Source organism: Enhydra lutris, unplaced genomic scaffold (genome assembly GCF_002288905.1).
Source record: "Enhydra lutris kenyoni isolate GAN:26980312 unplaced genomic scaffold, ASM228890v2 scaffoldscaffold3, whole genome shotgun sequence".
Taxonomy (NCBI): Eukaryota; Metazoa; Chordata; class Mammalia; order Carnivora; family Mustelidae; genus Enhydra; species Enhydra lutris.
The window spans coordinates 63,312,685-63,337,535 of NW_019154087.1; the positions used below are offsets into that span (position 1 = coordinate 63,312,685).

The following is a 24,851-nucleotide window of genomic DNA, read 5'->3' on the forward strand; positions in this document are numbered from 1 at the left end:
GCACGTTAAAAGGGGCATTTGGTGAAATAGGGCCGTAGCAGAGAGGAAGGAGACGAAACAACAAGAAAACTTGCTTTAAGGTATCTTAAAAAAACAAAAAAAAAACAAAAAAAACAACTCGGTTATCTTTTAATTCTTATTTATCAGTTACTTTGCGTACACTCAGAGAAATACTTGTTAGTTGTATTATTCCTGGATGTTTAGGCAAGAAGGTCAGACATCCTCATATGATACCATGTAAATGCAGAATGAAGAATAATTGTGTCCTCCCCTTCTGTGTTGCACTTTTTGCCCATTCTGTAAGAAAAAGCTGTAAACAATTTTTGGCCTACTCAACCCAGTGAAATGCCTGTTTTACTCTCCCATACTTAGTCATCCTTCTCCAGCAAGGAGAAGGACTTCATTACGTTTGAAAAGCAAGGTTTCTTTACTGGTGGTATTTTAAATTCTTCCATAATGATACTGGTTCCAGTCAAGTCTTGAGGTCCTTCTTTTTGCAGTCATTCTTGTGAGCCCTAAATATTATGGGTAAAGATTTTGAAGGATTATAATTGGATATATCTGGAATTTCATGCTTTTCCTTTCATTAACTTTTTAAGAGAAAATTATTCTCTGAAATTCAGATTCAGCTACTATTCATTGCCTGCTGAGAGTCTGGAACCGCTCACATACATTATAAGACAGTGCTCTGCATGGTAGATGTTAACCCCATTTTACAGACGGTAGGATCACTGAGTCTCAGAAAAATAAAATGGCTGCACAAGGTAGATTTGAGATGTTAATCCAAACTGCCTGACTATGAGGTCATTGAGCTTTCAAACTACAGATGTTCTTGTTATCATGTCAAACACGTGACTCATACCATCTCAAGGAAATGTTAGGGAGTTTGGGGGTTTTTTTGTGTGTGTGTGATTATTGTGGTTTTCATTGGCAAGGTTGTCCTGTAGCAATGATGCTTATAATAATCCTTCTATGTGTTTATTTCATGTGATCATCATTTAATCAGTAATTTTGAATTATTTAGAATCAGGATTAGCTTCCACCTCTCTTGGCTCCATGAGGAGTTAAACTGCTTCCAGGAACAAAGTTCTCCCAGCCCTTCTCATAATAGGCTGTATGACCTGGGATAATTCATTTAACCTCTCTGTGTCCCATCCTCCTCATCTGTAAGGTTGGAGTAGGATAATCACTGAGCGTCTGTCTGTGCTTACGATCCTGTTGGAATTTAGAAGGATTCCTTATTAGTAGTAATATTGCAAATCCAGATCTCTGTCTTTTATAAACAGCTGAATATGAATTTATTTTGTACTTAGAATTTAACCATATGAACTAGACAAGTTTGAAAATAATTCTGTGGAACAACAGGATAACTTTTAACTGTGGCCTTAATCCGAAAGGCACAGAAGAGTAGCTAGCAGTTTGTGGCAGGGTTCAGAGGAACATGTTGGTCTGTATGAGCATCAGTGGCGAATTTGATCATCCTGGCAACACCTACACCAAGTCTGTTTGATCTGGGAAAGCGAGAATGAGAGGAAGTGGATAGTTGACTTATTAGCAGGAAGACTGAGAGATGCTGTATGAAAATCTAACGTATTTCTAGCAACTAACCTTGCTCAACACTGACAAAAAGACCGGTCATTCTATAAGGATCAAGAGAGAAAAGAGATTTCATACATCAGTGAATACGAAGGGGAAAAAAAAAAATTCAAAGCAGGAGAGAGGAAAGCAGTGACTCCCAAAGGACGTGGAGGAGATCGACAAGTAAGGCTGGGAGATCTTCTCTCTCTCGTTCTGCCCCCTCCCGAGGGGGAGTACCCCTCTGCTAACCAGGGACTCCTGCTACTAATCACCTCTGCTGTGAAGGAGCAGAATCAAGTGAAAAGCCACTGATTTAAGAGAAAGTAAATTGACTCCCGGGTTCCCCTTTAAGTACTATATTCATACTTTAAAATTATTCCCTGTTAAAGTAGCAAATTGATTTTTCAAAATGGTTTTTAGGTTTTTTTGGTTTTGTTTTGTTTTTTGCAATGTTGGTAAAAACTGTAGGTGGGTTTATTTTTACTGGGGTTATGTGGGTTTATTTTTACTGGGGTTATGTGGTCTGTAGAGATGTCTCCTTGCCTGTTTCTTTACTCTCTGAAACTGTGGTGCATCAACTTCCCTTTTCTGTCCCAGTGTGCAGATGGGAGAGAAACAGCAGCATGGCAGAACAGTCTTGTTCCTGAATTCCCTTTAAAACCGAGGCAACTGGTTCACTCTTCTTTTTTCTCCCTTTCCTCTTCTATAACCCCTTCTTTTTTTCCCTTAGCACTCATGAATAGTGCACAGCCAAAATGCCCCGTGGAAGAGGTACGTTTGTGACAATGACATGGTATCTTTTTAATAGTGTTGTGTCTGCTGATTCTGGCTGTCGCGATGGTGGTAACGTGATCATAGCACTCTTGTGCCTCTGTCTGACTTAATGCAACAGTTCTTACGAATCAGATACCCCACTCAGAGCTTGAGCCTCTCTGTCCTCTCTTATTCCAGGAGACAAAACGTACCTCTGCTTGGTTTAGCTCTCAATAAAAATTTGACAGTGCCATTGGCTAAGGATACACATGTAGGATTCCTGATAGACCAGCCCAGCAGTTGTCACAGCTCCCACTCCAGCCTAGATTTCATCCCCACCGCCCACCTCCACCCCTGCATCCCGGCTTTGGCAGCCTCCATCTTCGGAGAGGATCCGAAGTTAATAGGAGGAAGGAAGGAGAGATTCATGTCATCAGCCGTCTGAGTCAGAAGAATGGAAAAAGTAGACTACTAGTGAGAGATAAAGGCAGCTGGTAGAAATAGTTTATATCGGAAACAATTTCCCCTTTGTGTGCATATCTTTATAGTTTGGTAATTGAAGGTTTTCTTAAAGGAATTGTTAGAGTGTGCTTCTTGAAAATAGGAATACTGTTCTCCATTACACATACATGTAATGTGTGGCACCGTATGTGACATTTTCCAGATCATATGATTAAGACTTGATTTAATTAAAAATAAATTTGGAAAAAGTCTGAACCATCTAGTTTTTTGAGTTTGAGGCTTAAAGGAAAACTCAGTGCTGTGTATACAGTAGTATGTGCTAGAAACACGTTTATAAAAGTGTTGTGAACAGTTTTTGCATTTCTTACTATTATCTTTGAATTTAAGTAATAAGACAATTTAAAGGTTATAAAATTCCAGAAATATTAGAAAATAGATGGAAATTGGACCTCTTTCACTTTCTTTACAATAGAGTTGTTAACAACTATTGCAAAAGTACAGTCACATGGATTAGAATAGATATTTAAAATTTTTTCTGCCCATTGTAATTTCATGTCATTTGTTGTAATGCTCTTACCAGGCAATTCGTATTTAATAGTTGTCTTCTTTTCCCTTTCACTCTTCAAACTATTTTCGGAACCATGGAATGTGCTTTGGGGAGTTTTTGAAATCTGTGTTTTCTTATGTAATTCAAATATGTAAATAAAATTAATTTTATGCCATATAAAAAGATCAGTTTGATTTGCTTTTCTACTTATGGATGTTAAAATTCAGATATCCTCTGTGATTTGAAGTATCAGCTAACTTTTTCCAATAATGTACCCATAAAAATTTAAACCTTAATTGAATGTACTGATTTTGTATTTTAACAGTTTATTCTTCCTTCTCTAGCTTCTCGGACTTCTTTTCAGAGCGAGCTTCATCGAGATAGGAGGTATGGTTATAACAGAGGTCATCTATTCTGCTAATAATGAAATCAAAGTGTGCTGCCCGTTAACAAGTTAAATATTTCTCTTTCATAAGCAGTGTGTTTACATAAGCAGTGTTCTGCCTCATCAGTACATTTCCTGAATTAATCTGTAAGCTCGAATGATGAAAATTTTGGTGGGAAAAGAAGCAACACAAACCTCAGAATGTTCTTTTGGCAATAATTATTTACTGAAGTTAATTCTGTAAATGTTTATTACGTGACTGCTATATGTAAAGAACTGTCATAACTGCTTCAAAGAATTGCTCAAAGAAATGCTTTGTACCTCCTCGCTGCTTAGTAAATGTTGCATAGATAAATGGATGACAAGATAGAAAACAATGGAAGAATAAGGAGAGGAGAAGAGTCAGGATGGATGGATAACTAATTGGATAAATGGCTGGATGACTGGTTGGAGAGAAGGAAGGAGGGAAGGAGGGTGAAGGGAGGAGAGAGTTGCTGGATAGACAGAAGAAAGTACCAGTAGACAGACAGATGGTTGAATGGATGGAAGCATGGATAGGTGGATTTTTACAAGACGGTATCTGCTTTCACATTTCTTACAGGGTAATATAGAATAATGAAGAATGAGGATTTTAGCATCAGACATAACCGAGTTCGAATTTTGATTTCACTGCCTTCTTGTTGTGTGGCCTTGGGCAAGCTGCTTAACCTTTTCTTAGCTTCTGTATCCCCATCTTTAAAATGTTGCTAATCAGGGAACGTGGCTGGCTCAATGGGTACAACATGCGACTCTTGATCTCAGAGTTTTACGTTCGAGCCCCGTGTTGGGTACAGAGATTTACTAAAAATAAAATCTTTAAAAGAGAAATGTTGTTAGTCATACCTATCTCAAGGCTGTCATAAGGATTACTGCATGCGTAGTGCTTAATATTTGTTAGCCAATAACTCATGAGTTAGACAAAAGCTTTGAGCAGAGGTCTTTAGGTAATGCAATTCAAATTTAATCAATAAGCAGGTTCTACTGTTTCATGAGCTAGCCGAGAATGTGTGAATATGCCCAGTTTTGATAATAGCAGTGCTTTTTTTTTTTTAAGATTTTATTTATTTATTCAACAGAGAGATAGAGCCAGAGAGCACAGGCAGAGGGAATGGCAGAGGGAGAGGCAGGCTCTGCACTGAGCAGGAAGCCTGATGCCAGGGCTCAATACCAGGATCACGGGCTCATGACCAGAGCCAAAGGCAGATGCTTAATCATCTGAGCCACCCAGGTGCCTCAATACCATGCCTTTTTTTTTTTTTTTTTAAGATTTTATTTATTTATTCAACAGAGAGAGAGTACACACAAGCAGGCAGAGGCAGCGAGAGAAGCAGGCTCCCTGCCAAGCAAGGAGCCCAATTCGGGACTTGATCCCAGAACCCTAGGATCATGACCTGAGCCGAAGGCAGCGGCTTAACCAACTGAGCCACCCAGGCGTCCCAGCAGTGCTTTTTTATTTTCATTTTCTGTAGAGTGCTAGAGAAGGTCAGGGCAGATCTCATCATCCCTGCTTGTTATATAAGAAAACTCAGGCTCAGAGAGGTTGATTGCTTGCTCAGGGTCACACAGTTGGTGTTTGTTAGGAAATGAGGTTGACTATAAAGTTTAAACATGAGAATGTAGAATCAGATTAAGAAAATGATGAAAGGAGCCATGCCTGAATTGCCTGAATTACTGTGGTGCCAGTATTAAAGGTTAGTTACCAGAGTCATATACCACACTGACCAGGAGCACAGACACACATAGCAGGGTCTAGAAATGAACATGCAATCTCGAAACACTTAGAGATGACTTTGAATTGGGGCAGAGGCTGGGTGAGGAGGAAAAGGATATTGTTCTATATGGTATCATGTCAGAGTATATCATTTATAATGGCAGAAAATGAAGCAGTTCTATTTGACCGGTGTACTTTCTGCCTTACCATATATTATTTATGTTCATGGTATAGGCTGGATAGCAGAACCCTGGAATGAAGAGATTGTGTGAGCCTTCCTTAGCCCTTATTCTTATCCAGCAAGGCAGAGCTGAGTATGCTCAAGGTACATCTCTAACTTTGAGCCCTGGAGTCCTGGAAGATGACTGTCCTCTGCTCCCTTGATAGCCCAGGCCAGACAGGTCATTTCTAGGACTACGGCAATTCTTATGTAACTTTTTTGAGGCAGTGGTTGTTTTTAGGAATCTTTGAATGTTTGAGGTAGACAATAGCTTGTTATCAACCTGCAAACCCTCACTGAGGTCTTGTCTGCTAGGCGCCCAGAGATCACCATCGTGGCAGCTGAGCCCCTGAGGCCGGCCTCGTGGTTCCCAGGAGCCCCACCCCCGGGACTGGGATTTCCCCCCTCTTCTGCAGCAGGTCCTTGGAGGCCCAGTGAACTGGTTCCTGCTGAGGTAAATAAATATCACATTATCTCTCTGCATTTTATTTATTTATTTATTTATTTATTTATTTATTTATTTATTTATTTTTATAAACATATATTTTTATCCCCAGGGGTACAGGTCTGTGAATCGCCAGGTTTACACACTTCACAGCACTCACCATAGCACATACCCTCCCCAATGTCCATAATCCCACCCCCCCAACCCCCCCTCCCCCCATCAACCCTCAGTTTGTTTTGTGAGATTAAGAGTCACTTATGGTTTGTCTCCCTCCTAATTCCATCTTGTTTCATTTACTCTTCTCCTACCCCCTTAACCCCCCATGTTTCATCTCCTCTCCCTCATATCAGGGAGATCATATGATAGTTGTCTTTCTCCGATTGACTTATTTCGCTAAGCATGATACCCTCTAGTTCCATCCACGTCGTCGCAAATGGCAAGATTTCATTTCTTTTGATGGCTGCATAGTATTTCATTGTGTATATATACCACATCTTCTTTATCCATTCGTCTGTTGATGGACATCTAGGTTCTTTCCATAGTTTGGCTATTGTAGACATTGCTGCTATAAAGATTCGGGTGCACGTGCCCCTTTGGATCACTACGTTTGTATCTTTAGGGTAAATACCCAGCAGTGCAATTGCTGGGTCATAGGGTAGTTCTATTTTCAACATTTTGAGGAACCTCCATGCTGTTTTCCAGAGTGGTTGCACCAGCTTGCATTCCCACCAACAGTGTAGGAGGGTTCCCCTTTCTCCGCATCCTCGCCAGCATCTGTCATTTCCTGACTTGTTAATTTTAGCCATTCTGACTGGTGTGAGGTGATATCTCATTGTGGTTTTGATTTGTATTTCCCTGATGCCGAGTGATGTGGAGCACTTTTTCATGTGTCTGTTGGCCATCTGGATGTCTTCTTTGCAGAAATGTCTGTTCATGTCCTCTGCCCATTTCTTGATTGGATTATTTGTTCTTTGGGTGTTGAGTTTGCTAAGTTCTTTATAAATTTTGGACACTAGCCCTTTATCTGATATGTCATTTGCAAATATCTTCTCCCATTCTGTCAGTTGTCTTTTGGTTTTGTTAACTGTTTCCTTTGCTGTGCAAAAGCTTTTGATCTTGATAAAATCCCAATAGTTCATTTTTGCCCTTGCTTCCCTTGCTTTTGGCGATGTTCCTAGGAAGATGTTGCTGCGGCTGCATTTTATTTTTTAAAGTGAGTTCAAAGATAAGAAGAGTGAGACTATTAATACATCAATACTTTGGCTCTTGTCCATAGATGTCTAAAATCTTCATTCTTTTTTTGCAGCTCCCACCATCTTATGAACAAGTCATAAAAGAAATCAACCAAGTTCAAGTGAATACTACGAATAATAATAATGCTGCTGCCACTCCAAGGCACACAATTACTTCTGCAACTCAGACTGACTTTCCAGAAGAAATAGACAACCAGCTGCCTCAAAGTAATGCAAGTAATTTGTCTTCTCTAATTCTGACCTAGATCTAGGGAAGTAATCAGTAGGCTTCTGGCCTTTAAAATAATTTGCGACTTGTGCATAACTCATTGAGCTCTGCTTCCCAGTCAGTGTGATCACTGTGTGCTTCCATTATTTTGGTTTGCTGTGATTATCACAACAGATCATTCTCATGAGCTGCAGCCCCAATCTCTGAGGCTAACCCCTGTTTATATCACAAAAACAGCGTTCTTTTAACTCACGGTTGTATTACTGTTGATCCCCTTTATGCCCATTGAGAAGGATGCTCTATTTAGCAACCTTAAACTTGATAGAGTGTAAAAGACGGTTGTTCCATTAGGCTTTTAAAAAGCATTGTGTTCGTATAACAGATAAGAGTAAGTTCTTACTTTGGAAAAGTAAAGCAAGCAGTGTTGGAATTCTGACAAGAGGGAAAGGGTTCGTGTGGTAAGTCTGCTGGGAATTGAGAATTTAATGGTGTTTTAAAAATATTATGTAATGAATATTTCTCTTATGAATAAATACAACTTGAAGAACACTCCTGTGAGAAGCTGAGTGTAAACATTTCCGCATTGATTTTGGAATTACTTTTTACTAATTAAGGAAACCAAGATCTCTTGATATTCTACATGTATATTTAAACAGTCTGTGTATCTTCTGGGTTGTTTTTTTTTTTCTTTTAAATTACAATGTTGCAACTTGTGTCTGTGGGTTTTGGTCTTGTCAGCACTACAGGCACCTCTCAAGCCTCTCCAGCCTTCCCAGGTGGTCTCGGCCAGTGATCTTCCAACAAATGTTGCACCTTTAATAGTCTTTGATACTTCAGAAGAACAGAACTGTCCAGAGAACTCCAGTGCTACAAGATGTCCAGTGCCAAGACCAAGATCAAAAGCCAACCTCAGACCTGTAGCCAGAGACAGCCACATTAAAGAGCAAAATCACCAGAAAACCAGCCCCACAGCCACAGACAAGGAGTCCTCGCTGAGCCAGCCCCAGTGTTTGTTGGATAGTACCAACAACTTGGATAGTCAGGCAGTGATGAACATTATGAACACAGAACGAAGCCAAAATAGTGTCGTTTCAAGAATCAAAGCATTTGAGGGCCAGACAAATAAAGAAACCTTGGGACCACCCGCGAAACCAGAAATCGCTCCCCGCACACTCCCCCCCAGGCCTGCTCTTCCCTCAGGGAAACCCTCAGTGGCTCCCAAGCCAGCTGCCAACAGAGCTTCTGGAGAGTGGGACTCCTGGACTGAAAACAGACTCAAGGTGGCCCCCAGGGAAGGGCTTACCCCGCAGTCTCCACCGCAAGAAGTAGGGAGCATCCCAGTAACCAAACCTGAATTGCCAAAGAAACCAAATGCTGGCCTTACACGAAGTATTAATCATGAGATTCTGGGAGGAGGGCCCATGGCTGAGAGCCCTGACGGTGGGAAGAAAGTCCCAACCCCCGCTCCTCGGCCTTTGTTGCCGAAGAAATCGGTCTCCTTAGAAATCCCCAACTCTACAGCTTTGCTGAAACCGGTCACTGTTCCTCCCCGACTCTCAGTGGCGTCACAGGCCAAAGCATTCAGGTCACTGGGAGAAGGGCCCCTGGCCGTCTCCCCGGCTGCAGCTCAGCAAAGCAAGCCTCCAGGGGACATTGACCTCATCAGTTTTGATGATGATGTTTTACCCACACCAGCTGGGAACCTGGTTGAAGAATCTCTTGGTTCAGAGATGGTTCTGGGTGAGTAAAAAGGAGAAGTGGGAGGGAGTGAAAACTCACCAGAGGGCATCTTGAATGGCACTTGCTGTTTCAGTTTCTAGGACATAATTTCTGGAGGGTGTGTGTGTGTGTGTGTGTGTGGTGGTGTGTGTGTGTGCATGCATGCGCGCTCATGCCTGTGTGTGTACAGAGACAGAAACACAGATTAAGAAACATGGAGCTGGGAGGGAGATGGAGACAGAGGAATAGGAAAATCTGGAATGGGGGAGATGGAGACAGAGAAAGCGGGAGACACGTGTAGACTACTACGTGAGCTAGAAATAAGCAGATTGGGTCTAGCGGCTAAACCAGGTGTGAGGCTGACTTCCTAACTCCGGCAGGTGGAGAGTCAAGCACTAGGGGGAGGCAGGGGAAACTTCTCATAGATGAGAAGTCAACAGTGTGGCCCCAGAAGGGCTCCTTAGACTGAGCCAGCCCCATGGGGAGTGCCAGGAGAGGCATCGACCCTGGGGAGGACTCTGGCAAGAGCAAAGCCAGGAATGACGACCCAGCCATATGTACCAAAAATTTTTTCGCTTATCTTCACAGAACATCTTCCCTGGGGAATACAAAGTTTTGTAAATAAAATACAACAGCTGTACATTTCCTGCCAGGATCAGGACAATTAAATTTCTCAAGAGGAAATTCAGAGAGTATGTTTTCTTTGCTCACACTATTCAGATGGAGGCTATGATGGTAAAGCTTATCTTTGATTTGTCAAAGTAAGCTGCTTTACTTGTCATTGATGATTCCTTTTACTGCTGTTTACTTATTTGGGTAGCATTTGTGAACATATGAGCTTAATAGTGTTTTCAAAAGGTTAGCTGTCATCTTATGAATGTTTAACATGCATCAAAATGGGATAAGCTCTGTGATTCAAAACCAAATTCTGTACAGCACAGGTGTATTTTAAATTATAACAAACATATTTATTAAATATTTATCATGCATATGACATGTTAGTGGCTACAGCATGCCTCTTGTCTATAAGAGGCAGGAGGAAAGACGTTAGAGTGTACTGAGCTTCTGCAGTGTTCCAAACATTTTGCTAGGTACCCAGACCTACATCATTTAATTTAATACTTACAGTAACTCTCTGCAAGGTATTGGTATTGTTGGCCTCAGTTTGCAGAAGAAGAAAATGAGACTGAGAGAAATCAGTGGGTAGCTTGCCCAGTGTCATAACATTAGCAGCTTCCAAGGCATGATTCAAACTCCCATCTTTTTATTCTAGGTCTAGTGTATTTTTCATTATATGACATTGCTAACCAACATTGTATGAATCCTTAACCCTTCAAGTCTTTGTTACATCATTTTCTTATTTAAACCTTTTGGTGTTACAAGGTTCACGGTGGGATAGGAATGGTAAAACCGACAACAGCAAGTTGTTAAGGGGTGGAAACAGCACAAGCCAAAGAAATACCACCTTTTGTAAAAACTGCTAGATTCTGTGGGGATGGCAACTTGATTAATAACTGCTGAGACTTTATTCCCTGTCATCAAACGGATAATTACAGTCATCTTCCAAAAGAAGGTCAACAGTATACATTCAACATGAATATAGTCTCATGCCTCATACTCAGCCTTTTCTGTCCCTTGATTTCTACCACCTCGTTGCACAATATTTAATTATGTAGGCATAATCTCTTAGCGAAGTATGTAATTTGCTTGCCCTACCTGACTCTAACCATTGCTCTTGACTGTGGAGTTACACTGAAGCTTACTTCATCATCTTTCTAAACCTGCTCCTTTTCCTATTTTCTGTACTCACTTAATAATGCCATCATGTCCCCCATCATGTCCCCAGCCTTCCTTGGAGAAGCCTAGAGATCATCTTCGAGTCTTCCTATGTGTCACACTGTTTGTTTGGACTTGGAGTCAGCCCAGAGTCTGCCACTTAACTGCTGTGTGACTTTGGCCTATTTACTTAACCCTAGTATGCCTCGATTTCCTCATCTATAAAACATGGTAATAATACTCCTCTTGGAGGCAGTGCGAGGATTAAATGTGATAGTGCAGGAAAGCCCTGTCCCATTGTCTGAAATGTGGTAAGTGCTTATTAAGTAGTAATCATTGTTACTTCTTGCCCTTCACATCCAATTAGATACCAGCTCCTGCTGGTTTAACCTTCTAAGTAGTTCTTGAGCCCTCTCATTTCCATCTGCCTGTACTGCCCCACTTTGGGTCTTTATGCCAGATTACTGCAGAGGCCTCCTACTTTGAGCCCCTGCTTTTGCCTCAAACCCATCATCCTCCATGTTATGGATACCCAAGGGATTTTTCTAGAGTATACCCTGGACCTTGTTGCTCTCCCACTTAATGTCCTCCAGAGGCCTTTAGGATCACCCTGAATTCCTCAGCATGTAGAGAGGTTTTTGTTCGTTTATTGATCTGGGGCTCCGTGACTTTTTGATGGTGCATCAGTAGCATTGTCTTTGTAAATAAGGAATCACGGTCTCTTTGTGAAACCTTACTTAATCACCCTGGCATTAGCCAGAAACTGAGATAGGAACGCGAAAGAAAGGAGAGGAACTCACAAATATGTCTTTCCTCCTTTTCCTTCCCTCAAAAATAAAGAAAATCTAATCAACTGGTTTTCATAAAATGAAGTTGCCGTATTAATCTCAGGAAATAGAGATCAGAAAATACTGAAGCTGTGAAAACATGGTAAAGATTAGAAAAATTTTTAAGGGAAAACTCATAAAACAAGCAATTTAATATTGGATTCCTTCCTTGGGTAGAATGCCTTCCAGGTTAATGTAATGGAGCTGAGAAGTATTAGCAATTCCTCTTCACACCTTTACAAATCATACCCAGTTGTCAAAAAAAAAAAGCAGAATGCTCTGCTGTCAGCCCCATTACACAGACCAGAATAATAGTTTAGCAGCCAATTTCTGCTATTAACAGAACTCAAGGGAAAGAAATGACAGAAAAGCAAGCCAAGGATGGTGAAACTAATTATGATGACAAGCATATTATGAGAGACAGGTAATGGGCAGAAAACTACATTACCATCAGTGTTTTTCTCAGCCCAGTAATGAAGACCATGCGGATAGAAGTGTAAAAGGGGCCGGCTTGTTTGGCTGCCGGTGTGGAATAATTGGTTTGGTGCGAGACGCTGGAAGGAGGGCAGAGTAACTACTGCAAATAAAAGTAGACAAAAATGCCATGGACGTTCCTTAGTTTTAGATCGGAGAGCGTTTTGGATTTTGTTTTGTTTTGTTTTTTTTGTGTTTTTTTTGTTTGTTTGTTGGTTGGTTTGGTTTTTTTTTTTTTTGAGATGCTCTGTGTTTTCTCTCTAGAAGCCGGAGCAAACTCTGTGGTACAGTCGTGGCACTGTGGTTCTTAACCCCTCCTGGGAATCACAGAACTCTAAGAATCTTATTATCCTGGGACTCTTCTCTCTCTCTTGAAAATAGCCCTTTAGCTCACATATGCACAATTTCCAGAGCTTCAAGGGCCCATTCTTGGACCCCAAATGAAGCACTTCCACAGAATATTACGATAACCTCCAGTGGACTGGTACGCCCATGCAGTGAAGGATTGTGTGCTAATTAAAAAGGAGGCACACCACCTATTACTTCCTTCTGTGTTCCAACACCCAAGATATCGTTAGGTGAAAAATGCAAGGTATGATTAATATTCGTGGCATTTTAGCTACTGTTTGTGTTAACACACACACATACAGATATGTAGTATCTTTGGAAAGATGTATAAAAAGCTGGTAACAAAGGTTTTCTTTATGAGGGAACTGGGTTGGCAGGAGAGGATGGTCTCCTCTCCTGCCAACCCAGTTCCCTCATAAAGGGGAACCTGGTTTTCCAATAGCTAACCATAAGCAGAATTAGGATGAAAACCTGGGGGAGGGGCGCCTGGGTGGCTCAGTGGGTTAAGCCTCTGCCTTCGGCTCAGGTCATGGTCTCAGGGTCCTGGGATCGAGCCCCGCATCGGGCTCTCTGCTCAGCAGGGAGCCTGCTTCCCTTCCTCTCTCTCTCTGCCTGCCTCTCTTCCTACTTGTGATCTCTGTCTGTCAAATAAATAAAATCTTAAAAAAAAAAAAAAAGAAAAGAAAACCTGGGGGAGTTAGCTCTTGTCATCTTCGCTGCAGAGAGATAGCTGCTTCCCGCACTGACCCTCAGTCTTGGGATGAGTAGAAATGTTAAAAATAATAGTATATGATTTTTCTAAATTGCTGTTATTCAAGATTATAAATGAAAGCCTATTATTTTGAACTACATATGCATAAATAAGACATTCAAAAACATATGTGCATTAAATCCTATTACATAGACTCAAAAAAGAGTTTTAATTTTCCATATAGCTTTAATTTTTCTAATTACCTTATGGAAAATTTTATGCCAATTATTGCCTTTAAAAAGCAACTAAAAGGACTAGAATTTTCTCTTTTTCCCCCTTATTTTTAAGTGGTTTTTGGTTTGTTTGGCAGGGGAGTTATTTCAGCTTCATCTTGTAACTTTTTTCTTGTGGTTGAATTTATTTTACTGGATTTTTTCAGTTACAAAGTAACACATATTTGCTGTAACAAGTGAAATGATACAAACATTTACTAAAAGAAAAAAAATTTTATCTCCTCTAGTCCGTCCATATCCTCAATGTTGTATGCGGCCTTCTGTGCCTTTGGACATTTCAAACCAAAACTTACAAACATACATATATGTACTTTTTCCTACTTTTTACGAACATTTTCATCATACTATACCCTTGTTTGTTTTTTTGTTTGTTTATATAACAGTGAGATTTATGGACTTCTCAGTCCAGTCGGTCTAAGTCTTAATTCCTTGTTTCCTTATACCTGCCTAATATTTCTTAGTGTGAGTATATTGTGATTGAGTCAACATTTCCCCTATCCATGGACATTGCTTTTGATTTTCTGGATTTCTTTTTCCTCTACAGATAATGCTGTAGTAAACATTAATAAATATTGCCTCTCCTACTAGTGCTCTTATTTCTGAAGGATAAATTTCCAAGGAGTGAGATTGCTGGGTCAGAGGTTATGAACTTGAAACATTTTCATTGTACCAGCGATCCAGTTTCCCACTTGGCATTGCCTGGAGTTCCCAGACATGAGATGCCATCTTTGCTTTATAGGTTGCCCACTTTCATTTCTGTTAGAAAAAATACCCTGCTCATGAACAGACATAAGTAGACTTCGTACTGTTTAACTAAAGAGATTTGCACACCATCATCAAGATGGAAAACAGGCCTCCAGTTTTCCTCCCCCTTATTGAAGTGATGCTCTGTGTCCTCCCCACTAATCTGCACACCTTGTCTGGATTATAGCCTGGACAGCATGCAGACAGAGAGGCAGATGCTGAGCTCACTGACTCACTGAGCACAGCTGGGGCAGGTCATTAAACAGACCCACTCCTGCCAAACAGCCCGCCGTACTAGAACCCGAAGACTTCCTTGCTTCACTGTACTAAGAATTTTTTTTTCCAAAGACGTGTAGTAGAATAATTTTACATGATCTGAGTACCAGTTACGAAAGAATAGCTAATGATATTAAAAATAAAGACCAAGAAAGAGAAAGAGTGGGTAGGTAACTAGAACACTTGGAATAGTTTGTTATAAAATTGTATCTATACTACTTCAATGTAAATCCTTTAGGTTTAAAAAAAATAAGTAACTGGACCCTTCCATGTAATGGGTGAGTTCTGCACAGTGTACAGGATTTGAAGCGGGAGTCTTGAGGGCTGTCCTCCAACAGCAAGCATAATTTGGATGCCCCTGTGCTTGGCCCCTCAAGGCATTGATTGGTGTCTTTTCTCCTTTCCCTGCCCCGCCTTGTGCATGCCCTCCCCCTGGAATGTGAGAGAGTGTAGGTGGTATTCTGGCTCAGAATATACTATGGGTTGGGAAATAATTGAAGTCATCCCGTGCTCAAGATTTTCTTCCCTCTCCATACCAACCTCTCCCCCAAAAAAACCTCAACTAAAAACCTATACTAATAACCAAAAGATTATAGGTATCAGAAGCAACTATTAAAGCAGAAATGCCACTTGAAAGGTAGGACACAGTGAACAGTCACCAGCCTTAATCCTTTCCTTGAGTTTTTGGTCCTTTTCCCAACAGAAAACAGACCCCTGATACAATGGGATGTGACAACCAAGACTGGGGGGAGGGAGGACAGTCAAGTCTCTGAACAGTCAAGTGTCTTCCACAGCTGGGGAAAGGAAGGTGGGTCCTTGGAAGTCAGTGGGGTCCAACAAGGGCCAAGGAGGCAGAACAAGGGCAATAGTAGGGAGAGATGAATAGGAAGGAAAGATGAACACAAATGAAAGATACTATGTTTCTGTGTTTGAATAAAATGCATACCAGGATAACATAGGGCCTTCAAATTCTTTCACTTCAGCTAGTATCACTCAGAATAGATGAACCCTTTAGGGAGTTCACATTCAGGTAATATTTGCAATAATGGGCTTTAATACAAGCGAACATACCCCTTTTTTTTAATCCAAGCGGAACCTATCCGCTGGCACTGCTGTTTCCCAGACACTGGTGCATATTATCCAAGTTGGAAGAACTATTAGAATATGTGAAATCTAGTTGTTGGAGAGACAGTGGTAGAGAACCCCCCCCTCACCTTTGCACTCTTGTTTGACGCTGCATCCTGCTTTCACTCTGCCCACACCCAAAATCTCTCACCGTGCCCTACGTGTTCCTTTTTCAGCAGTACTTCTCACGTGGAATTCCACACGAACTACTTACTATTGTATTTACTGTTTATTACCGCCATCTCCCTACTGGAATGTAAGTGCCGTGAGAGCAGGTTGCTTTGCTTTGTTCACTGAAGTATTCCCAGCAACTTAGAACAGCACTTGCTTTGTAGCAGACATCCAGTCACTTTTGAGTGAACAAAAGCGAAAAAGCAGATTACAAGGCATGGTATAAGATCCTGGGTTTTTTGTTTATCAAAATACCTACATAATAATACAGGCAGTATAGTAAAAAAAAATCTGTAGGCAGATCACCAAAGTTTCATTATTACTGGAGGGATGGGATTACAGGAGACCTTGCCTCATAGATTTCTTAATGTTTCCGATTTTTATAATAAATACTACTTTTGAAGTAAAAAATGGTATAACAAAATATAGAATTTAAAAATGTGGTTCGATCTAGAAGGAACTTTGTTTTGTGAGATCCTAGGTTACAGTGGAAGAAAGTTGTATTATTACAACTTTTTTTCAAGTTTGATATTGTTTCGATAATCCTCAGTTGGTTTCTTGAACTTAGACAAGACTTTCCTCATTTGTGAGCTAATATGTTTCCATGAAAGGGTCATGTAATATATTATTTTTCTCAGTAGCCTAGTAGTAATTGTTCTACCTGGCACGCCACTTGAGGGCCATTCCTAGGTGGTAGATAATAAAATGGGATCGTACTTTACCACAGTATCTACCCACCTACCACTGTTCCTGGCACGTGGTAGACATACACATGGGAGCAAGTGGCTGGTGAGTGAGCGATGATGCCTTTGGTGGCATGGATAATGGTAGGGTTGCCTGTGATCTGCGGGGCAAGGGAAGGTCAGGTATTGAAGGGCTGGACGGCCTTCTTATCCTTAGCCCAGCTCTTCATGTGTCCTGAAAATAGCTGGTCAGCAGAAGGTGCTTCTGGAACTAGAGCTCATAATCGGCAAAATATGAATGCTGTTCATCACAGGAGCTATGGTGTATGTTGTTTTTACAGGGAGTATCTCCCTATAGTGAAGAGTGTAGAACAGGGGCAGAATTGCAGCCTCTTGTAGAATTAAAGGCAGAGGCAGCTCAGGAGAGTCTGTGTGCTGCACATAGTATCCATTATACAGCATTTATTTTATTTTTGCTAATCTAGTATTTTTAGATTTCTCGTCTTTAAGAAATTGTATGGTCATTTCCCCAAAGTACTGAAAAGAATATTTACATTAAGGAAAAAAAAGACTATTTCTTTCAGCTAAAAAAAAAAAAAAGTTTGGTAATTATGTCTTTGTTTAAAATACTTTATCTGAACATGTATTGTCAATTTTAAATGAATCCGTTAAATGGAGAAATGCCCAGCCTGGTGTCCTTGCCCCCAAATTAAATATTTGAAGGAAGATGTTTGATTTTATCTCCAGGATAAAACACTTTCCATTTCACGTTGACTGAAGTGTGGTTTGACTGAACGACTGGCACTCCTCCGCTGGGCACCTGCCCTGTGCAGGCACGGTGCTGGGGAGGATGAGGGCCCTTGGTGAGCCCTGTTTTCCAGTCCAGGCACAGGAGTGTGGGGGAGAAAAGACCTCTTGCCTGTGGGAACTGGGAGGCCTCCCAGTAGGGGGGAAATTGGCTCCTCTTTCAATTGTCCCTCATTTTCAGGCGACACTTAATGAAATGATTGTACTCCCGTGGAAGATAGCTTCTACATAATTCAAGATTGTCCTGGATATCTCTCATCAGAGAGGAAGAAAAGCCACATGAATTATTTACAGAGCACCAACTTATTTCCTTTCATGAGCTCCCGACTTTGTTTTTGTCTCTGCAAACTGAGATTTTGTTTATCCATGAATAGTTTTCCCTGGGGCATGAAAATATGACTCTTTAATTATGAATGAGATTTTTTGTTTGAGTCCATGTTAACTAAAACATGCAAAATAAACTGTGTTTTTCATTAGATCCCTTTCAGCTCCCCATAAAAACAGAACCAACAAAAGAACGAGCAGTTCAACCAGCACCCACCAGGAAGCCCACTGTGATTCGAATTCCAGCCAAACCAGGAAAATGTAAGCACTAATCACCTTCTTTCTTTGCTTCTCCAGAGCCTGGGAGAAATATATACTAATTGGTCAATGTCTGCTTTTGAAATTATGTGTGATCGGCCATTTGCTATTATTTACAGTGAAAGGACATTTTTTTTTTTTTTAAAGATTTTATTTATTTATTTGACAGACAGAAATCACAAGTAGGCAGAGAGGCAGGCAGAGAGAGAGGAGGAAGCAGGCTCCCCGTCAAGCAGAGAGCCCGATGTGGGGCTCGATCCCAAGGCCCTGAGATCATGACCCGAGCCGAAGGCAGAGGCCTCAACCCACTGAGCCACCCAGGCGCCCCAGTGAAAGGACATTTGAAAACAAGTTCTTTTTTCACAGTTCTTTAGACAGTTGGTACAGTAAATATGGATTTCATTTATCTATACCGTGGTCTCTAGGCAGAGAGTAGAAGGAGTCTGAAACTCAGAAAAATTGTAGTATCTTGTTAGTGCCTTGGGTAAAGATGGTAGGAAAGTACAGTTGACCCTTGAACAACACAGGTATGAACTGTGTGTGTCCACTTATATGCAGACTTTTTTACAGTACAGTACTATAAAGGTATTTTCTTTATGGTTTTCTTATTTTTTTTTTAAGATTTTATTTATTTGAGAGAGAGAGAGAGAGCAAGCGAAAGTGGGGGTTGCTAGTGGCAGAGGGAGAGGGAGAAACAGGCTTCCTCCTGAGCAGAGAGCCCGATGCAGGGCTCAATCCCAGGACCCTGAGATCATGACCCGAGCCAAAGGCAGTCGTCCAACCAACTGAGCCACCCAGGCGTCCCTCTTTATGGTTTTCTTAATAACATTTTCTTTTCTTTAGCTTACAGTTTTGTAAGAATTCAGTATGTCATATATATAACATACAAAATCTGTGTTCATTGGCTATTTATGGTATCAGTAGGCTATTAGTAGTTAAGTTTCGGGAGAATCAGAAGTTACATGTTGGGGGCGCCTGGGTGGCTCAGTCGGTTAAGTGTCCGCCTTCGGCTCAGGTTGTGATCCCAGGGTCCTGGGATTGGACCCCACATCAGGCTCCCTGCTCAGCAGGTAGTCAGCTTCTCCCTCTCTCTCTCTCTGCCCTTCCCCCACTTGTGCTCTGTCAAATAAATAGAATCTTTAAAAAAAAAAGAAGAAGATGACACATACGGATTTTTGGCTGCACCAGGGTATCAGCACCTCTAACCCTCACTTGTTCACATGTCAATTCTGATTGAAAGTGATAGCAAATAACGTTGTGTGTGTCTGCCTGGATACCATAGTCTAAGTATAAGTATGTATGAATTATATGAAGAGCAGTAACCAAGAATTATGAAGACATCATAATGTCTAACATTTTTTAAAATCAGTGTAACTTTCCATTTTGATATTATTTCATGCCTTGATTTTTTTAATGGTACAATAAATGATATTTCCTATGAGCTTTTATAAGGACTGCAAAGAAATTATTTTAAGAGAGAAGCCAAGAAGGCCAGGCCCATTTATTTTAGACCCTGGAGATGGTTAAAAGTTGTGTGTAAAGGTGTGTGTACATGTGCACGCACGTGCTTGTGCAGTGGTTCCAAAGCGGTTCCTGGCATTGCTCGGGGCCAGCACGCAGTTTTCATGGGGAGCGTCTGCTCTCATTTCATTTCATTCAGTGCCTTTGCATGGTCCAGATGCATCCTTGCCTCTAGCCAGCAGGAGATCCTGCCACGCCGTTGCTCCTGGTAGCAGATCAAGTGTCCCCGTCCTTCACCCATCTGTAACATCCCCAGCTTATTCTCCAGGCATACCCTGGAATGCCATGAAACCCCTTTATTTCAGGGGTTTGGTTTTTCTGTAAAAAACTACCCAGAAGGATCATACTGGTTTTGGTCTTTGGAGTGTTTTTTATTAATTGATGGCTCTAAGCCACATAGAAGATTAAACAGTGACTATGAAGAATGCGGAGGAGAAAAAGTCAAGGGTACCAAATTCTGGTGGGTTCTTGCTTCTTAGGAGGTTATGTGGTAGGTTAAAGAACTGGTGCTATATTTCTTTTGACAGCATTAGATAGCCCGCAAATCAGTGGGCTATGTAAGTCTCACAGATGATAGTTCAGTGGGTTGTCTGCTTGCTGTTACCTTGTTAAAATGTATTCTGGATTTTAACAGGCACAGTGAAATACAATGAGCATAAATATTGCCTGATGCTCATGTAGGTTTTAAGTAATACAGTTTTTACATTTAAGTTTATTCTCCTGTTGCACCAGGGTCCCCCAAAACCCCGGGTTTGACGATCCCTAGGAGGACTGGCAAGACTTAGCATTATGTTCACAGCTGTGATTTATTAAGCAAAAGTATACAAAACAAAATCAGCAACAGGAAACGGTGCATTGGGCAAAGTCTGGAGGAAACCTGGCATGGGCTTCTAGGTGTTATCTCCCAGGGGAATCACAAAGGCTCTGCTTAATTCCCCCAGGATCCAGTTGTGACAATACAGGTGAAATGTTGTCAGCCGAGGAAGCTCATTAGACACTCAATACCCAGGGTTTTTATTAGGGGTTGGTCACATAGGCACCTCTGGGAATTTGGGCACATTCTAAAATTCTAGATTCTGAGAAGAAAAGCAGGTATTCAGCATCAACCATATTTTTTCATTTTATCAGTTCTGGGGCTGGTGGGAACCTTCCCCAACTCCCAAATTCCCAGATGCCAGCAAGGACCCACCCTGGAAGCAGGCCTTTCTATGAATAAGCAGTCCCAGGCCTGCTACATTCATTCTTGTCTGCATACTTAAAAATTGGATTCATAGTCCTAGAATCCTGTAGTGAATATATTGAGAAATCACCTTTATTTATTATTCTGACAAAGTTCCAGGAACTGTTCGAAAGTTGGATTCTAACTGCCGTATGTGAGAGAACGGACATGCCAGTGTCTAGAGCATTATTTCTATTTATATTAAAAACCAGTTCCCCAGGACTGTATTATTCTGGTTATTAAGCAATTCATATGTGCTGTGGAGGAAAAAAAAAGTTCCTCGGTATTGGAAGAACTTGGAATGGTCAAATGAAGAAAGGAAAGTTTGTGGTGCAAGACTTCTTGGTCTTCTTTGAGCCTGTCAGATCTTTTCCCTTGAGGTTTGTTTCTTCTGACTAGGATGTCCTTTTCCCAGATAGGTGCATGGCTCCCTCTTTCACCACTCCTCCGGGTCTTTGTTCAAATGCCACTTTTCTCATTGAGACCTCTTCTGACCACATGATTTGAAATCGGAATTCTCCACCTAGCCCACACACGCATGCCTGGTAATCCCTATGTCCCATCCTGCCAGTAAGGTATCTCCTCTCTACTTTCATGTTATTACGACTTTGTACCCTTAATGGTTCGTCACAGCAATACAGTATCCTGAGTGATTGATCATTTCTTTATAAGAATAAGAAAACTGTACCAGAGTGAGAGTCTTCAAGATGGCAGCTGAGTTGAAATGTTGCTGTGTGTCTTCTGCTTCTTGCTGAGAATGCTTGTCTGTCTCTCTTTCATTTCATCTCTCATTTCATTGTTTCCTAGTAGCTGGTCTGCGTATTTTCCTCCTTTAGAGAGTGTTTTCCTGCCTGTAGATAAAATAGGAACCTGACAGATCATCCTCTTGTTTATAGGTGTTTCATATGAAATGAGAGTAGAGAGTGTTCATTTGAAAAAAGGGGGAAAAAATCCCATCTCCTTTAAGTGTCTAAATCTGTGTGAAAGGTGACTTTAGCCTCCTTTAGTATGTTAAGTCATCCTCTCTCCAAGTGTTTTTGCACACAGATTTTAATTAGCTGTCACTAATTAAATCTGATCTTTTTCTTCTTTTTAGAATATGTTAAGGGGCCTATGCTATCACTGACTTAAGGATGTAGTTTGGATGTAAAGATACTGTTTGTTAAAATGAAGGCAGTTAAGTCCATTAATCTGGAGCTAATGAATTAGAAAACATTTAATTATTTGGGGGAGGGACGTCTGGATTACACAACTTATTAGGAAGCAACATGCCATATTACAGTAGCACAGCCTTTAGGGTTCAAAACCCTGGATCTGACAATTACTAGCATTAAGACATTGAATGGCTTATTTATTGTCTTCTCAGCTTTGCTTTCTTCATCTATAGAATAGGTAAGTTATTATGTAGCGCAGTGCTGTCCAATAGGACTTCCTGCAAAGATGGAAATGTTCCAAGACAGTGCTGTCCATGATAGTAACTGCTAGCCAGATGTGTCTGCTGAGCGCTTGGCCGCTGAGCGAAGGTAGCTAGTTCAGCCGAGGAACTGAATTTTTAATTTTGTTTAAGATGTAAGTTTAAATCACCACATGTGACGACTAGCCAGGGAACTGTGCAGATAGAGCACATAGATATCAGTTGGAGAAATGTATATGAACCAAAGGCCTTAACTTAGTGCCTGGCGCACTGAGGGTTCTCAAAAATGCGGGCTGCTACTGTATTTATTCGGTATTATTTTTACTCTGTACAACATTCAGTAAAACTGCCTGATGTCTCCTAACGCATCAGTCTTCTGAGGCTTCCTAGCTCCTTCTCATTTACTTCGCTGTCCATTCTTTGTATGGCGCTCTTAAGATGGTCTTTTTCCTGAGGAAGCAAGCTGCAATCATTTCATCTTTCAGAATCCCCAAAGGCCAGAAATTACTGATGAATTACTGCTACTTTTCCAGGTTTACATGAGGATACACAAAGCCCACCTCCTCTCCCTACTGAAAAACCTATTGGAAACACTTGCAGTACAGTGTCTGGAAAGCTCAGTACTGTTGACAGAACTAGAAACTTGGTAAGTTGTCCTTATAAATTGTCTTAGATCAAAGACGAAGCTATGTGCTAATTTTAAATTATGATGTCCGAATTATTTTACTGTTGGTCACATAAAGACTTCTATTGCAAACCAGTTCTGAGCCCCAGTACTTATTTAATGTGATATTCAATATTTTTTTTGAAGATTTTATTTATTTATTTGACAGAGAGATCACAAGTAGGCAGAGAGGCAGGCAGAGAAGTGGGGGAGGCAGGCTCCCCGCTGAACAGAGAGCCCCATGCGGGGCTCGATCCCAGGACCCTGGGATCATGACCCAAGCCGAAGGCAGAGGCTTTAATCCACTGAGCCATCCAGGCACCCCTGTTGTTCAATATTTTTAAAATTCTCGTAGAACAAAAGAATTAGGCCAGTTCATTATACTTCATCATAAAATAATTTGTCCTATACTGTCCTATATTGTCTTTTAAATGGCACTAATAATGAGAAAGTTATTGAAATCTCCGAAAACCTTTAATATTTGTGGAAATAGACTTAGTCATCAGTTTCATTTAAAATGTCCAACTGGTGACATAATTTTAAGATAATTACCATAAGAATTTGTTCATCTGAAATTTAAGGAAAATATTTTTTTAAATAAAAAATAGTACTTTACCATGGACTTGTGAAACAATGGTAGTTAACAAGTTTTAAATATATATATATATTTTTTTCAATCTTAATACCTTTTCCCCATACTGTTTCTAATTCCCAAATGCTAGATTATCTTTTAAGGTTTGTTCCTTAACGAGTATTGGCAAGGATGTGGGGAAAAGGTAACCCTCTTGCACTGTTGGTGGGCATATAAATTTGTGCAGTCACTGTGGAAAACAGTGTAGAGGTTCCTCAGAAGATTAGGAACAGAACTACCATATGATCCAGCAATTTCACTTCTAGGTAGTTACCTAAAAAAAAAAAATGAAGACAGTAATTAAAAAAGACGTGTGTACCCCTATGTTCATCACAGCGTTATTTACAGTAGCCAATATACGGAAGCATCAGGGCGGCTTCCCTGGGTGGAACTGGGTGGCTCAGTTGTTAAGCGCCTGCCTTCAGCTCAGGTCATGATTCCAGGGTCTGGGGATCGAGCTCCGCATGGGGCTCCCTGCTCGGCGGGAAGCCTGCTTCTCCTCTCCCACTCCCCCTGTTTGTATTTTCTCTCTCATTGTGTATCTCTCTGTCAAGTAAAAAAAAAAAAAAAAAAAAAAAGATGTGGAAGCAGCCTAAGTGTCCATCAATAGATGAATGGGTAAAGAAGATGTGCTGTCTATGTACAATGAAATATTACTCAGCCACAAATAAAGATGAAATCTTGCCATTTGTGACAACATGGATGAACCTAGAGGGTATTAAGCTAAGTGAAATAAGTCAGGCCGAGAAAGACAAGTACTTTATGACTTCATTTATATGTGGGATCTAAAAAGCAACACAAACAACAAAATAGAAACAGACTCATAGATACAGAAAACAAACTGATGGAAGTGGAAGGCGGGGGATGATAGATGAAATAGGTGAAGAAGATTAAGAGATACAAACTTCTGCTTTTAAAATAAATAAAGGTATGGGGGTATAGTATGCAGCATAGAGAATATGGTCAGTAATACTCTAACAACTTTGGGGAACAGAGTAGAGAGCCCAGATACGCACCTGCAACTCTATGGGCTACTAACCTTCGACAAAGTAGGAAAAATATCCAGTGGAAAAAAAAGATAGTCTCTTCAATAAATGGTGCTGGGAAAATTGGACAGCCACATGCAGAAAAATGAAACTCGACCATACGTTTATACCATGCACAAAGATAAACTCTAAATGGATGAACGACCTCAGAGTGAGGCAGGAATCTATCAAAATCCTCAAGGCAGCAGCCTCTTTGACCTCGGCCACAGCATCTTCTTTGAAGACACTCTCCAAAGGCA

General features: G+C 40.8%; 1 protein-coding gene across 1 annotated transcript in view; it reads left to right on the plus strand.

The window, feature by feature from the left end:
• The first annotated feature begins 2,333 nt into the window (after positions 1–2,333).
• The window catches only part of LOC111154298 (SH3 domain containing 19), a 49,368-nt gene continuing 26,850 nt past the window's right edge, over positions 2,334–24,851 (plus strand). Inside the window, exons 1-7 of the mRNA XM_022513808.1 lie at positions 2,334–2,349; positions 3,685–3,727; positions 6,011–6,149; positions 7,447–7,609; positions 8,340–9,341; positions 18,013–18,120; positions 22,805–22,917. Coding sequence (XP_022369516.1) covers positions 2,334–2,349; positions 3,685–3,727; positions 6,011–6,149; positions 7,447–7,609; positions 8,340–9,341; positions 18,013–18,120; positions 22,805–22,917 — 1,584 coding nt within the window. The remainder of the gene's footprint in view (positions 2,350–3,684; positions 3,728–6,010; positions 6,150–7,446; positions 7,610–8,339; positions 9,342–18,012; positions 18,121–22,804; positions 22,918–24,851) is intronic.